The sequence below is a fragment of the Nuphar pumila genome, chromosome 10 (assembly GCF_984573655.1).
Source record: "Nuphar pumila chromosome 10, dmNupPumi1.hap1.1, whole genome shotgun sequence".
NCBI lineage: Eukaryota > Viridiplantae > Streptophyta > Magnoliopsida > Nymphaeales > Nymphaeaceae > Nuphar > Nuphar pumila.
The window spans coordinates 100,461,003-100,478,785 of NC_143258.1; the positions used below are offsets into that span (position 1 = coordinate 100,461,003).

A 17,783-nucleotide genomic window follows, 5' to 3' on the forward strand; every position below is an offset into this window, starting at 1 on the left:
AGTAGGGAAATGAGAAATTCGTATTCAACAGATTGTTTGCCAACTTGAAAACCCTAAGACCAACGGGGCTCGGCTTGTCTGGCAGGAGCAGTTAGTGCACATCACCTTGTGTTGGGACATTGCAAGTTCGAACCCCAAATGATATGGTTGTATAACTGGTAGGGGTCTGCCTAACCCCATCATTCTGTCCAAAAAAACAAAAAACTTGAAAACCCTAAGACTGCCCCCAAATCTCAAGCCTAACCACCACACGGAAGACCTGAATTTGGAGAGAGCCTCCCTAGCATCCCAAAGGGGTTAGCTTAGTTGGAGAGAGCCTCGGCTGTCAGACAGGCCCTGGAGGTGAGGGTCCTAGCCCTGGTGTTTTACGCGCCGGGACGGCGATGCTGTCTCCAGTCCCGGACACGGTTTCCCCAGGCAAAATATGGAAAAAAAAACTGCAAGTTCCCTAGCAACTTTAGCGGCATATGTTATGAAGAAAGATCCAGAATGCAGAACCCCTTAAGATAACCATAATAATGAATTCTCTGACAATACTCGAAATCAATATAATGAAAAACGCCAATATCTCGACTCATACCAATAAGGTCAAAAACTTTAACAAACTTTTGAAAGAAAATTAGGCCAGGTTTTCTTCTCCACCTCACAAAATTTGTTCCTAGCAGTTCTCTGCCAGCCCACATCTTTTACTCTTGTGAATCACTCGAAAATTTGTGATTCCAACTTTTTCTCTTCAGATGGGGCAGGCGGGGACGTCGAGTGTAAGGCCAGCCTGAATTTGGCCCCATCCAATGAGGCGCCAGTGCTTCTCGACACGCCGACTTAGGGCCACCTTCTCACCCTTGCTAGTGCAGACCGGTGCCGTGAGCAGCAGCTTAGCAAGATCATTCTTAACGGCAATCACACGAGCTCCAGTCGACATGGAGCCAATGTTGAGCATCAGAATCTCGCCCTTGGCCAGCTTTGCTACCTTTCCTTGCTTCTCAGACCCCTTCGTCCTCACCCCAAGTAGCCGTCGCAGAAGGAAGAAGTTCACCTGGAAATGAGACCAGGAATTGATCAACACCAGAAACCAATAAACCCACAAAAAACTAAAACCTTAGAAGACATAATGATAACTCCCTCACTCGAGAAAATATGATCCAATCAAAGAGAACATACTTTAATATCTAACCCCCAAAATTATAGCAAATTTTGGCAAATTCCAGAGGTTTCACAAAATCATGGGAAATCAATACTGCAATACTGAAATTTAGTTAAAAATCCAGGGCAGGAAACTCATGCATCTTCAAAAGTGCTCGTACCTCAAGCTCTACAAAGACTTCAGGAAGCGAACCAACTTGCCCAAGCACTTGCCCGACTAACCTATCAGCACGTGTCAATGTGGGGTCCATTGTGGTGCCAACTCCAATAAGGCCACCTGGTACAGCAAACTGCAGCTCATTCTGCTCAGCATACAACGAAATGATTCTCGAGTATATAGGTGTACATCTCATGTTCCCATTTTCATCTTTTACCACGATCCCTGGACGAACTTCAATAAACTGATTCACCTTCAAGACCCCCTGCAACACAGATCACTGTGGTTACGGCAAAGGTCTAAGTAGTAACATGCATAAACTAGAGGAGTCATACTTAGCAGGCACCAGATGTGCAAAACCCAAAATCGAATCCCTAGTTTGCATAAGCTTTGGCAATCAATCTACCAGGGAAACGTGTCAGAACTCTTTGGTGATATGCAACATAGTCCAAGAAAATAATGCTATACAGATGACAAAATTGATCCAGGTCCAAATTCTGGGATGGTAATTTTGAACCATAGATATTGCAAGAAAAATGTGGTAAAAGAAAAATGTGGTAAGCTCATATGAAAGCCACATTTAATCATGATTCTTCAATTTGAATTAAATTTCTTGGTAAGTGTACATACCCTCAGAATGCTTCCACCAGCAACCCCTCCTTTTATTTCATCAACTTCAGACCCAGGTTTATTCACGTCAAAAGACCGGATCACAATCATATTTGGTGGCGAAACAAAATTCCTCTCAGGAATTGGGATTTTTTTCACAATATACTCACAAACCACATCGATGTTGTATTTCAGCTGAGCAGATATAGGTACAACAGGTGCTCCATCAGCAACAGTGCCCTGTGGATTTAATACAGCATCTTATGTTAGATTCTTTAATACACCCACCAAAACAGAAAGAGGGGGCATAATTTTGTCTTAAAAACACAGAAACCTTTGACATCATACAAGATGACTGACCTGGATAAATTTCTGGATTGCTTCATATTGATTCATGGACACACTCTCTTGGACAAGATCAATTTTGTTTTGGAGAATGATAAGGTGCTGCAGACGCATAATCTCAACAGCAGCAAGATGCTCAGATGTCTGGGGTTGAGGGCAGCTTTCATTGCTTGCAATCAGAAGCAATGCTCCATCCATGATGGCTGCCCCATTAAGCATTGTAGCCATGAGAATGTCATGACCCTGTCATGTATTCAGAAAAGAAGTGTTACACACCCACATGTAGCAAGCTAATAAGTACAATCCACAATGTCAACTTCAACTTTTTTTTTTTTGTTTGACAGACACAACACCAACTTAGTTCAGGTAGTAGATAAGTGACACTGACAGGTTAGGCAGCCTGAAGGATTAATTCTGCTAGAATCTAAGGTTCTGTAAGGAAGACATTTCAACCAAGGGGACATCATGAGAAGAGAAGTAGATAATAGACATGACATGTTGAAAAATGCATAAAAGTAGCCAAAGCAATTGTGAGCCGATTGTTTGACCAAAGTTGAATAATGATCATCACCGATCAAGAGCTTATCGGAGTACAAGGACATAAAGTTCAATATTGATAATCTCTAATCAATCTTGGAGCCCTATTTCATTTATCTGAAAGAGTTCCACATCCAAAAAGGTCATGAAAGCCAATATTATGTAGCAACAGTCATGAAAATAAGATCGAATATGGTCCAATGAGAATGAACTGATTATATGAAATTAGGATTAGACCCAATTCACAGACAAAAAAATGGTGGGTTCAACTGGTCAGGATGTGGTAAAATAATTTAGCCAATACTAGTTTTCTTAATATTTTGGGGATGAAGGCGTAGTTGTTGTTGTTGTTGTACTAGTTTTCTTAATATATTTCCTTCTCAAATTTTACATATTTTGTTGGATCATGGTGCCTCAACATCACATGGATACAGAAGGAAAAAAATCATCTCCAGCTCCAGAGAAGATTTCTCATTCTCAAAATATATTATACGAAAAAGTTGCAAAATAATTGAAGTTGAGTTTTATGCTATATGTTGCTAAAAGTCATGTGAATATCAAACACCATTGAACAGATGAATCACTCGCAAGCGCACAAACATACACACGTGTGTGAGGAAAATGTAGGCATAATTGAGCACATCACGTCCATGACAGAGGGGGCACTGCCCTTTATTTATTTATTTATTTATTTATAACCAAGCTGGGGTTAGGCAGAACCCTACCTCTTCATTGATAAACTAAAACAATTACAAATCATGTACAATTGGGATTCAGTCAGGAGGGAGATTGCCTTTGAGTTGGTGAACCCAAAAATTCCCTATACACTCGCATTCATGTGTGTGCATGCATGTGCATGTACATGTGTGTGAGAGAGAGAGAGAGAGAGGAAAACAAGAAAGAGATTCAGGGCCAGAACATTAACAGGACTAAATAAATATTGCAGATTGGATGTATGAACCTACCGGACAGTCCACAAATGAAACATGCCTCAAAAGCTTCATTCTACAGTTCTCAAATCCAGGAACATCGCATAAAGGACTATCTTCCTTTCCACTTCCATAAGCCCTGCATATCAGTTGAAACAAAAGTCATGAAATGCATATGGCACAATAATAGAAGGAAACACAAAACACTCTCACATCACGTACTTATAGCACATTGGCCTAGGGCACCGCTCATCTTCACATTTGTATATCTTGGCATTAGCATATCCAAGCTTAATGGTGATGTTACGCTCCAGCTCATTCTTAAACCGAACAGTCTAGAGGAAAAAAATCCAAAATCAGCAGATGCACCAAAAATAACAGACACAGAGCGACAAATATGTAACATTTCCATTAAGGAATAGACAGGTATCTATCCAGAAACCAATTTATAAGGTAAATTACTGAATCATAATATTTGATTAAAGTAACCATACATTTTTTCCAGGTAGTTGGGAAGTCTTTTCCACAAAGACTCAAACCTACATAGATTCATGTATAAATAATTTTGTAGCAAATGAGCTAATCAGGAGAAAACCAGAAATAGTAAATGACTCGAGTCAATTTTGTGATAATTTCAATTCTCACGAAATACTTCTCATAAGAATATGAATGATTTAATCATGAGAGTGCTGCTGATGAATGGGAGGGAAAGATAAGAAAATTTTGCACTCAGAGAGAATCTCACCTGCACACCAGATATTGCTTTAACAACAGTCGACTTCCCATGTGCCACATGACCAATTGTACCTGACCATTGGATCAAACGATGGCTCAGCTTCAACAATCAACTCTATTTGTGTATCAAGTATAAAACATTGTTGGAACATGACAGAGAAAAGTTCGTAACTAACAACCAATTTTCTCAAAAGCGCCATGTCAGCTATATTCAAGACTATTAGCTTAATGACAATCAACAGTTTCACAGTTTCTTCTGTTTACAAGTCAAGATTCTATACGCTTAAAGAAATCAAATTTCAGCACTTCAAAACCACATGACAATTTTACACAAAAGGTAGCCCTGAAGAATCCAGTTAATAAGCTATGTCTGCCAAACATGAGACCGCATGGAAGAGAGTCATCCTCAAAAAAGCCTACGAGCACGTAGATCACAAGCCAAATTCCTTTTCAGACAAGAACCAAACAGCAACAAAGAGAGACTATTATGGTCCAACGACCCATAGATAGAAGATAGAAACAAGTGTAAGCTACCAAAATGCTTCTTTTGTTTCCTGGAGTTAAGAAACCAAAAACACAGACAGACAGCATTCTACCATTCCAAACGCCCACGTGAATCATCTTCAGAACGAACATCATAAGAATAAACACAAACTATAAATTGAACAACACACTAGTCTGCACATGAGCAATGACCTAATGTAATCCAACCAAGAGTTCTGTAATGTGATGTTTCACGACAAATACAACTTAATACCACCAACAGATAAGCCCACATTCATATAAAAAAAGCACAGAACACCAAAACAGATACCAACCTATGTTAATCGTAGCTTGACGGGAGATTACTTCAGGCGAGAGCGGATGTAATTTCGTCACATCAAGCTTGCTGAGGTCCTGCTCCATTAATCCTTTCCGCGACATTTTGCCTACTCCCGAAAACAACTCACCACTCCTATCACCAAAAGAAAACGCTAAAAAAAATCGGATTTCCCAGAAAGAAAGCATCACTCAGCGCGAAGATGCACAGAAAGTTACCAACCTCCACAAAGAGTTCAAAATAATCAACAGAAACCCCCAGGAATTAAACTACGCACGTTGAGTTCCCCTCTCGTTTTACACCTCATCAAAACGAGCTAAAAAGTGAATAAACCTAAAAATCCCAAGATAAAGCCCTAAAAAATCGTTTCATTACTCCACTTCCGAGCCCAAAAACCTTCGTTTCCTGACACCAAGAAACCCTAAAATCTACACAAGAAGGAAGAAAATCAAGTCGATTGAAGATTCTCCGTTACAGATCCAAACAGACGAAACAAAAGATTGTAAAAGAGAATAGAGAGAAAGAAGAGAAGGAGATCCCTACTCTTATTCAGACAGAAGCAGCACGCCGATAGGATCGGAATTCGGCGACGAAGAAGAAGATGGGGAGACTCTCTCTCTCTCTCTCTCTCTGAAACAGCGTCGGCTTTGGGCGTGGGCGTGGCGGACAAAAGAGAAGAAGGGCGAGGTTTTAGTCCGCCTCGTTTGGCCTATAAAAGTACTTTTATACCCCCAATTATTTTAGTCAAGGACACAATTTGGTTCACATAAAAAATGGAAGTCAACGGAGAAAGAAAGTAGTAAGGGGCACCAGAGTGGAACATCCTAAAACACTAATTTATATTCAATTTACAAAAGGCCTCTAACTGCCATCTATTAACAAAAAACTGCCCAACGCTTTGATTATTACATTTATGATTTTTCTTTTCTTTTCTTTTCTTTTCTTTTTTCTAATTGGCCAGCCAATGTGCTATGAGTGATGGGTTTCCCTTGACCTAGGAAAATAATAATAATAATAATAATAATAATTGAATTATTCATATAAAATGACAATTAAAACAAGTTCAGATAAGCGTGTTTAAATGTAACTATAAATACCTGATAAGTGAGGTGGTTTTTTGTAAAATTATTTTTAATTTATTTACAAGTACTCAAGTGCAAGGCTTTGCTTTGGTACTGTTGAATGTCTAATAAAAAGTCAGATCCGTAGGTAATTGTTTGATCAATCAAACTTTACTCATGTGTTCGTCATCACTTTATCCAGCAAGAAATGTATTTTGTGATCTAATTGTTTTTATGTAAAAATGAGTTCTTTGTCAAATTTTGGTGCACTATAAGTGTGAAATATTCTTAGATGCCTTCAAAGTCCTGCATATGCATCAAATTTCTTAATCTAGCTTGTATCTTTTACTGAAAAATTCATGGAGATCATATCTATATAATCATGTAAAAGACTTTTGAAAATTAATGGTTATGCTAGAATTCATATAACCATAAATGTACTAAAATAAAGCAATGTAGATCATAATGGTAAATCATATGGTAAACACAAATGCATAAAGTGACTGGTTCCTCCTAACTGTGGAGGGTATAAAGGGTCTCAAATTTGCATTACTTTTCTTGGAATCTGATCTTGATCTTACAGATGTGATCTACATGGTTAGCTTTGTACAAATTTGCTTTTGAAATTGATGATTATAATATGTGAGCAGGTTTTTATAACGATTCATGATTCCTAGTAAATAAACGATGTTGTAAGCATTAAAAATCAGTACCATCCACACCTTATGAATGGTGAGAAGGAGTCTCTCTCTCACACACATATGCCAGCCGTTAAATGAGCGAGGATCAAGTGCCATCACATGGCACGTTTTGAGTGTGCCTCTGCACCTGGCTGCCCTCCATCTTTGGCTGTGAGGCCCAAGAGCAGATGGAGGGCAGTCTGGTGCAGAGGCACACTCAAAATGTGTCATGTGATGGCACCCGATCCAAGAGATGAAATTGTTCCATTCTATTCATTTGAATATGTTGATGAAAGCTGGATGTAATTAACCATATTCACAATTGGATTGGAGCTGATGTCATGTATTTGAGATCATGCATGACTTGATGATGATAATGGTTTATAGTTGGATTGGACCATGGAGACTCAGTAACTTTAGTATTGGGCCCCAAGAAACCCAATGAACACAAGGTACTAAATGGTTTGGTTTGGGTACACATTCAGCAATATTCAATAATAGTTGCTTTAGACTAGCGCACTGGGACACCATGTCAGGACCAAATCCAGCTATCTCCCTAATTTGATCAGTTCTACACACCCTTAGGCTGTGTTTGCATGGCAGGTCAAATGCCACAAGGGCAGAAGTTACAACATGGCATTTGTCCTGGACTTGCCAGTCGCACACTGGCACGTCCTGTGTAGCGCTTTATAAAGCGCCTGCACAGTACGCATTTTGTTCTGTGATGAACACCATGCGCCTGTGTATCAAACGCGGGGCAATGCCCGGGCAGGGAGCGGTCCATCCCCACATGGGTGTGTCTAGTGTATCAAACGCACCCTTAGTGATTTAATTTTGGGCCCCAAGAAGCCACAAATTAGGGTTTTTTGAGGCTCAACATGTGAAATTGTTTGGTACATTGGTTGATATAAACATAGCCAAAATTCAATATTGTCATGGTTGGGTCAGGTGCAAGCATGGGACCCGTTTGTAGTTCTGAGAGCAATTAGATCCCTTCCTTGTTTAGGCCTGCATAAAATTTTAGATTGTAATCAATTATAGATATGTAGCTGCATTTTACCTAATCCACATACCCTGCGCCAAACCTGGCTAATTTGATATGTGAAAGGGATTAACCAAATCAAACTAAACAGACTTGGTTTGGTGTAATATCTGACCTAAAGAAGTTTCTCTCACATTCTTACACTCCCAAGAGCACCGATTCCAGCCAAAATTTATGAAGAGCTGCAGTAACAGAGTTACTCTCATATGTACGAAAAAAAAAAAATAGATTGCTCCTAGAATATCCATTGCACAAAAATGCATGGAACAATATTCTTTAAAATGAAGAGATATCAAAATGAGCATACATGTGGTGGATTAGTGGGCAACCTTATTGCAAAAAAAGTGTTTTCAAAGTAGATTTCACGTGTTATTTGAACACTTGCACGTTAACTAAAAAATGATTACAAGAGAAATCATGAACGACCTCAGTTGCGATGTAGGTGTAGAGGTTTCTTACAAACGAGCATGGCGTGGACATGAATTGATTAAATTAACGTTATATGGTTCATTCGAAGAGTCCTTCGGGATGCTTCTTGCTTATTGTCATCATTTGATGATGGCTAACCTTAGATCGATAGGATTCATTGAAACTAATACAGATAGCAGATTTATGTACATCTTCCTATTTTTCCGGTCATACATCGATGTGTTTGTCAAAGGATGACATACGCTTCTTATAGTAGATGGCGCATTCTTAAAAGAAAAAATACATAGGTATTTTGTTGTTTGCCCACACTATTGATTCTTTCGGCGATATATTTTATATAGCATTAGGAGTGGTCGATAAGGAGTTGAAGAAGTTATGAAAATAGTTTTTGAGGCATCCGAAAAACCAAATAAATATCTACGACAATGATAACCTCAAGTTTAAACAACAGTTGGCAGTTATCTCAGATAGGTACAAAAGATTTTTGTATGTTGTCCCTCACACATGGCGTAACTGTCATTATTGATATTGCATAAAGCACCTGACTGAGAACTTTTTGAAGAAATATGGTGCTCCACTTAAAGGAAATTGGTCGTGCACCACCAAAGCACCCATGAAATGACAATATCATTTTTATATTTCAAAGATCTGTGAGCAAAGTAAAGAAGCATACAAATATGTGATTGATAAGATAAAATTAATATATTGGGCTAATAGTTATTTTTTTGCCAAAATGTATGAGTACTTAACCTCTAATATAGCGGAGTGCTTTAATTCATGGATTCTCCTCATACGTGGCAAGCCATTAATCTTACTTATTGAGAAGTTTTGTTTAATGTTGATAAAATTTTATGAGAAAATAACTAACAGAGAGAAAATGACTGACATTGTGGTGCTAGAAGTAAGTACAAAGATTAAAGAGCATCAAATAGAAGCACAAAAGTTATATGTGGTAGTAGTGTATTGTATCCACCATTGTTATAAAGCATGTAACTGAAAGCACGACTATTATGTTGATCTTAAGAGTATGCAACACTCTTATGAAGAGTAGAAGGGTACAAGATTCCTTGCGAGCATGTCATCGCATATATTTTGTACGAGATCAATCTTCCAGATGATTACTATGATAAGTTCTATACAATTGAATTGTATCAAGCTGTATATGACACTTATTCATTTTATTCGATGGTTGATAATATCCCACACATCGCTCCTCCGACCCTTATTCTCATCTTACCACCAATGCCAATTAAGAAAGTAGGGTGACCTAAAGGGAAGTAACGAAGAATGAAACACAAAGAGGTGGTGTCATACAAGTGCAGTGTATGTCATGAGCTTGGCCACAACAGGCAGAAACATGATTAGGAAGTAATGTGTGAGTATTCGATGCATTTACAAAATAATCTATGACATACTTCTTTATAGTTTACATAATATTTTTTTAATATTTTGCTTCTTTTGTTTAATTACTCATTCAGTTTAATGTTGTGTTGTAGGTTAGTTTGCAACAATAATAAGTCTAAGTCGGAGGATGCACTTACGCTTATGAATGAAAGCTGATGAAGGCGGCCATTGTGCTTATGGCAATGAAAGTTGAAGTTTTTTATTTTTGTTTTTTTGAAGAGAATGAATTGTGTATATATATAATAGGTAATGAAATTGTTTGATTCTCCTTTTTTTAGTAGAATGAATTATTTATATAAAAGGAGAATGAATTGTGTATGTAACAGAGAATGAAGTTGTTTGATCTTGTTTTTTGTTTGATATGTATTTTTTATTTAATAGGTAATTAATTTGTTTATTAGAATCAATTGTGTATAATGTATATATAACACGGAATGAACATATTATGTAACTAGTGATTTTCACATCAAGAAGGAATTTCACAAGGTACGTGTGAATTTCAGTTTATTTTTTAAAATCAGAAAAGAATTTGGTAAGGTACATGAAAATTTCAGTTTACTTTTTTAAAATAAAAAAGAAATTATCTTTGATATTGTGATATTTCTTAATCCCATTATACCAATATGCGAAAATCTCAAAATTTCTTTTGCAGGAGATTCATCAGAAAAAATGCTAGAGGGGGTCAAAATTCAGGGTTTGCAAAAACATGACACCAAAATGCAAAAAAGGAGTTAAAAAATGATGCATGCACTTTAACAAAATGAAGACACTCATACATTGTATTCATTCCATTTTTCACAAAATAAAGTCGCTCATATAATGCATTCATTTTATTCTTTTACAAAATGAAGTCATTTATACATTGCATTCATTTCATTCTTTCAAAAAATGAAGTTGCTCATACATTGCATTCATTTTATTCTTTCATAAGAATGTTGGTTCTCATTGTGTTTTTTATTAGGACAAGACAAAGTATCTCACCCATTGTAATGACCCCAACTAACCCTCATAAAATTAGTGGATTTTTTTTAAAACAATTGTGAAAACTCACTCAAAGATCTGAGGCATCACATATTTAATATATCAAGTCACACACCATGTCGTAAATGGAATCAAATAAAGAATAATCAAACTTTATTAATTTAATCAAAGAGTCAAATAGACTAGAACATCAAAATCTTTTATATCAATAGAGTCACCCTGTCAGAAACCAGTCACACCGCTTACAGTTTCCAACCAGCTAGTCAGGACATCACTAAGCATCCTTGCCTGTAAAACAATTTTAAGAAAATGGGTAAGAACCGAAGTCCTTTATACAAAATTCTCTAAAAATCCAAACAGTACAGGAATATCATAAACAAATTCATGCATAAATTTCAGAATAATCACAAGTAATAACTTACTACATTTATTCTATTATTCAAGCATTCAACCAAACATTATGCAGAACAAATATCATACAAAATCAAATATGCATAAATGCATGAACTAATGTTGAACAGATAAATATACATTATTCAATGCACATGCATGAATAACTTATTATTTTAGTTATCAGAGTTACTTTTAGATGCATGGCTCTTTTAAATGCACACAAATTTAATTTTTAGTTTTTCTTAAACCTACAGATACTCAAAATGGGCATAAATTTCTGAAGTCTAAGTTAGGTTCTGAGTTATAGCTTAACATATAATTTATATTTTATTACTAGGCTTCATACTTGTTTCTCGACCGATATCAAAAATTTTATCTTTCATCGAAACATTAGGAATCCTCACCTAGTATAATATCACGCATTTCCATAATCATTTTTATATTTTATCAAAAATTTGGCTAAGTCTGGGAGAAAAATTGTTTGAGGCTTGATTTTTAGACTAATGTCTTTGACTCTGGGCTTGGCCCAAGTCTCATCGACAAGGTTATAACGAGTCAATCAAAGCGAGATAAAAAGTTTCATTTTTTACTTTTAAATTCAAACGACATTTAAGAAAAATTTGGGTTATTTTCAAGCAAAATTCAGAATTTGATATTCATGTAATATGTCGTTGGATGCGTCTCAGAATTCTGAGCACAACAATATTTTACTTTCCAGAATTTGAGTTCTGGTTGGCCCAAAAACTGCAGTTTTGTAAAAATTAAGCAGTTTGTTGAAATGGATCTAGAGTTGGATCGGGTTGGATCCGATGCATATGCTCTGAATTAATATGGCTTTGGATCTAATTCAAGACCCACTTTAATCTAGGTCTGATCCAGATTTAGATCCAATTTTGTTTTGGATATGAGTTTGGATTTTTGGATCCAGATTTAGACCCAAATTCATGCCCAAAAACATTTCAGCTTTAAATTTAGTTTAAAGCTTTAAAATAAAGTTAGTTAGGGTTAAAAAGACTCCTGGAATAATTAAACTAACTTTGGAAATTTGAAATGTATTTAATTAATGATTAAATAATTAATAACTAATTACTTATTAAATTAAATTTTATTAATTCCAAAAATTCAGTTCAGGGATGAGTAGGACTTCTTAAAAGAGTCCTCCTACTCACCTAAGAAGGCTTGAGAAGTATTAAGAAAGAGTTTTAAAAGAATTGGGAAGTTTTAGAAAAGTCAACATAGAGGAGTTGGAAAAAAAAATGGCAACAAGAGGGGAGTTTCAAATTTTTAGAAACTTACCTTCTTCAACCCATTTAGAAAGGGTTGGAAAAGGGGGGGCGTCACCCCCTCTCACTCTATATAAAAAAAAAGAGAAGGGAAAGAAAGAAAGAGGGAGGGAGAGAGAGAGAGAGAAAAGAAGGAAGAAGAAGAAGAAGAAGGATCCTCTTCTCTAGCCATCCAACCTTCATTTTCTAATTGTTTTTCAATTTTTATAAAGGTACGAGTCTCCTCTTTTGGAATCAAGTGAGAAATCGAATGCCGATTTTATTTTTACGCAATAACTTGAATAAAAATCCATGGAAAAAAGTTTATGTGATGACTTTCTCAAAAGAAAATTTCATGGATCTTTTCTCCCATGACTGTATTTCTTATTGCTTCTATCCTTTCCATGAAAGAAAATTTTATATATGTATAAAAGAATTTTTATTGGTGTTAGGAGTGGTTCTTTTAGAACCCTCTTGATGAATATCGATTTTTATGAATTGATCATGCCATGGATTGTGTGTATGCACAAAAATATATGTTGAAATCATACTGTGTGCATGCATTTTTTTTTTCAGAAAATGTGCATGTGTAATGGTATGCTTATTGGAAAACATAGATCATGCATGCATTCACAAGTAGGCTTAATGCCCATATTTCATTTTTTGAACATGCATATGAGTGGATTTGTTGTAATCTCATGTGAATGACATGGTTTGAACATGCATTTTTGAGCCACGAATCTGCTCTGTATATGCATGATTGTACGAATTGAATAGGGTTACAACTTATTTTTCATCCATGTAACCATTGTACGTTGTATATGTACAGCTTTAAATAAAAAAAAAACTTTTCTGAAAAAATGGAAGTCTTTTTTTTGGGGTTCACGGTTTGGCTGACAGGCCAGCCGAGTTCGGCTCGGTTGGCCAGGTCTGTCCTGGCCTGGCTATGCCTGGACAGCCCTGCCAGGTTCGGATGGACTGAGTCCAGCCGGCCTAACAGGGTCTGCCAAGCCTTGGTAGGGCATACACAGGCCCGAGTTGGGCCTGTGCATGGTCTGCCAGACCCAGCCGAGTGTCTCGACTGGGCTAGCTGGGCCAGTTTAGGGTTGACAGCCCCTTGCCAAGCTTAGTCTAGCCTCTTGGGTGGACTGGCGCAAGTCTGACAACCTTCTGCTAGGCCCAACTGGGCCCTGTCAGGTCCAGTCTAGCCACTCGGCTGGACTGGATCAGGCCGGGTCCTATTGGGTTCAGTGCCTTGGGCTTACAAGTCCCAGCCGAGTGGGGCTCGGTTGGGGCTACAACTTACTCTGTAGAAAAAAAAGAGGAACACCTTTTGTATATCTATGTTAATCCAAAAATTGCACTGGTTGTTGCTGAATTTGTACACATATAACTACTCATGTATAGGTGCATAATTGATTCACATATGTTGATGGTTTAGTAGCATATTTGATTAACGTTTGTGTATCCTGTCATGCCCATTCACATTGTGATCAAAATACATAGGTTATGTGAAGATTGTTAGGCATGTATCAGGAAATCAATGTAAATAGATATCTTACGCTGAGTTAAAAATGTTAACACTGGGCTATTTTCTTATGTATGAATCTACCTGGAATTGAAATGTGTCTACATATGAAGGGTCGCATGAGTGTTCACATAGTTGTTGTAAGTGTGTATTGCATGAAAGCATGCATACAAATACTAAATGAAATCATGCATTTTACATGAATATGCAAATCAAATGGAAGCATGCGATAAATATGAAATTGTGGAGTCATGCACATGCATATGCTTATCATCGTTTTAAGCACATTTTTAATTGGCATACATAAATGTGCATTATGAAGCATTCAAAAGTAATGCAATGTGATATGTTATTCATGGTTTTTGTATATGGTGCAACGATGATCGGAATGAATCATCATGGGGCCTGGTGGGCCTCAAGCTTTGGTTTTTGCTCCTTTTTATTTATTCTAAATGCATCACAAAAATCACATAAATAATTTGCATTGTATTACACTGTTCTATGTTTTTCCATGGGCAGTGGTCTCGTGATGGTTCTCGCAAGGTAATATGTGAGTTATTGCCTTTGTTTGCATGCTAGATTGCAAATTAAAAAATAAAATAATAATAATCAATTAAAGATAAAAGAACAGTGTAATATACATTTTGAGATCTCCCGTCAGAAAAATGAGAATCTTAGAGTTATAATTTTGGGAGACCACGAGGATACAAAAAACTCCATGTGTACTATTTGATTACCTTTGAACTCGATATTGAGGTTCTTTCTTCTGGCCACGATTTTAGGGAGAGTTCGCTAGTTTACCTAGGGGTGGTGTGTAAACACAGTTGTTTTGATATATCAAGAAAGTGACACTATTAGATGTAGAGATCCTTAGTGTTCTAACATTAGATGTGAAGGTCTAATATTCTGAAGGTAATTCAGTTGAGGGCTAAGTTTAGAACCTAGTAATAAAATACAACTTGTGTATTAAGTTACCTTGGGAACCCTACTTGACCTCGAGAAATTTTATCTGTTTAGTGTATCCGGGTGCAAGGGTAATTAAAAAGAAGAACTTAATTGTGTGCATTTAATAAAGACATGCATATAGAAAAGAAAACTCTAATAAAAGATAATAATTTACTCATGCTTTGCACTGAAGTCATGCATACTTCTAATATGCACTAGATCATGCATGTTTACTTATGATATATGGATGAATGCATAATATGTGTTTTCTTTCGCATAATAGCCTATCTTTAATGCTTGGTTAATGTTCTCTGTTGATATAGGATGTTTCTTTTTATTTAGCAATTGTTCTATGTTAATTACATGCTTGCTTTAATTATAGATCTGTCATAAATGCATTTCCTCTAAATTATTGTTTGATTTTCTATTTATATTCTTTATGCTTATTTGTTTCATTAGAGGTATTTGTACTCAGGATTTAGGTTCTGGCACCCCTACTTTTGTGACTTTTTCACAGCTGCAAGGTATCAGTGAAGTCACTAGCTTTTAAGAGAGTTATGAGTGTCACACTTTTGCTAGACAATGTTCACAGAGGGACAACGTAGCTCGGTTTTTCTTTCTTTACTTTTATGTCATTTAAATAACTCTTATATGTCGTTTGTAATTATTGTCTAAACAATCTTTCTTTCATAATTAATAAATAATGAGTTGATATGGTTTAGGTGATAAACGTAAGATCCCTTGTGGTGTATGTGGTTATCCAATTGGGAGTAGAACTGTAAAGGCTCTTGATCTCTGGGAATATTTTCGTAATCGATTGAAAAAAAAAATATTTGTACTTTTTAAGGGGTATGAGTTTGGGTCGTTACACCTAATGTTAGGACATCAATGGAAATCCTCAACCATTGACACCACTTTTTTGGTATACCAAAACTACAACTGAGTCAATAACACCACTCTCAAGCAAAATGATTGAAATCTTTCTAAAATCATGGTTAGGAGGTTAACCACCATATCGAGTTCAGGGGCACAATCGCACACAAAGTTTTAGTATCTTTACGATCCCCCATGACTAACATCCAAGATTTTCACACTATGTAAGAGACATCAAGAAAGAGATTAACTACATGGTTTGGTCTCTTTTACCTTTTCCAAATAAATTTTTAAGTTTTTTACACAAGAACGACTTTGCAAATCCACATGCAAAACCAACAAATTTTAAGCCCTGACCCTTATAATTTAAAAGTGCAATTAACTTTGAAAAACCAATAAATTTTCAAAAATAAACTTTGCAATGCATAAATAAAACCAATTATAATTGGAGCAACACATGCTTCTGGCCTACATGGCACACAATGGTTCACATCTAAACATCAACACATCTCAAAAGTGATTTATGCATCTTTACAAAATTTCAGTGAACATGCAACACACTCACGATTTTCAAACATATTCACAATGCATATTTAAAACACACAAAATGAATACATATTAAGCCAAACACATACGCATGCAAATAGATGCTTACAGAATACACCATCACAGTCAATTTCATGCATAAATAATCAAACATACATATGATCACAGTCATGTAAACATCAAATAAATTTAAGATTTATGCATGTGATATGCACAATTACAAGTTGGTCAAATCAAAATCAAGTTCATGTATCATCTAAAAAAGAATACATATATCAACCTTAAGCATATACATGACCCATTTCATGTACTCAAACAACTACGCAAATATTTTTACCCATCCAACAACTGGGGCTGGTCCATGTACATGATCAATATCATGTACATGGGTCGGCTAGGCTTAAAAACACATGTTTTCAACATGATAGCTCATCTATGCACATGATCAAAACCATGTGAATGGATCGGCCAGAGCCCTGTTGGCTAATCCATGTACATGTTTACAAACATGTACATGGGTCGGTCAGACCATAAGCACATGTGGACCAGCCAGCTGGCTTATCCATGTACATATTTGCAAACATGTACATGGGTCGGCCAAACCTGTGTATACTGCTATACACGCTGGTCTGCAAAAGTATTTATAAACTCACTAAAAAGCTGAACATAAATATATGCACATACATAAGCAGGAGTCAAGGACAAATTCAAATCAAAACAAAATTATTCAATGCATAAACACATGACTAGAATATACTTGAATTGAAACAACATGAACAAGTACTCTGCAGATCTGAAAGAAGAAAATACAGTTAACATGTGATTAAGCAAATCTAAACTGAAATAACACATACATGTGTTCGACAGATCTGAACCAAAACAACACCTACCAGTGTTCATCAGATCTGAAACAGAACATGTACATGCTATTCTGGTTCAGATCTGATCCAGAACAACATACACATGTTGTTCGACAGATCTGATCAAATCTTTATGCATATACTCGGCAGATTTGCACGAGTATATATGCTTGACAGATCTGAATAAAAATGTTTTTTTTTCAAATGTATGTACATACAATTTATATAGTCTGAAACAGTAAAGCCTACTCAGTTGCATAATTTCAGATGCATATGTATGCACACATTACTTTTGAAAAAGTAAAATATATCCAGTTGTATGCATGTCAAAAAGATTATCAAATCTAAACATATATATATATATATATGAGAAAAACGATATTCAACAAAACTGAACTATATGATATTTTCAGAGACAGGTAAAAAAAATATATCGTTGCATATGGACTGTATACACATTCAGATGTATGCTCAAGAAGGTCGACAAACCTGAATATATATATT

General features: G+C 36.2%; 1 protein-coding gene across 3 annotated transcripts; it reads right to left on the reverse strand.

Annotated features, from left to right (window-relative positions):
• Positions 1-476: 476 nt before the first annotated feature.
• Positions 477-5,943, reverse strand: LOC149827583 (eukaryotic translation initiation factor 2 subunit gamma-like). Of its 3 annotated transcripts, XM_090019511.1 has the most exons (10): positions 5,819-5,899; positions 5,498-5,703; positions 5,274-5,410; positions 4,466-4,527; positions 3,943-4,055; positions 3,757-3,859; positions 2,270-2,497; positions 1,931-2,149; positions 1,305-1,565; positions 477-1,036 (listed from the first exon to the last, which is right to left on the reverse strand). In XM_090019511.1, the coding sequence occupies exons 3-10, from the start codon at positions 5,377-5,379 to the stop codon at positions 734-736; spliced, it is 1,395 nt and encodes a 464-aa protein (XP_089875637.1). In that variant the 5' UTR covers positions 5,380-5,410; positions 5,498-5,703; positions 5,819-5,899; the 3' UTR covers positions 477-733. The 3 variants fall into 3 exon arrangements, with proteins under 3 accessions (XP_089875637.1, XP_089875636.1, XP_089875638.1); XM_090019510.1 differs by lacking the exon at positions 5,498-5,703 and having other exon boundaries at positions 5,819-5,943; XM_090019512.1 differs by lacking the exon at positions 5,498-5,703 and having other exon boundaries at positions 1,305-1,433; positions 5,819-5,940.
• Positions 5,944-17,783: the final 11,840 nt, after the last annotated feature.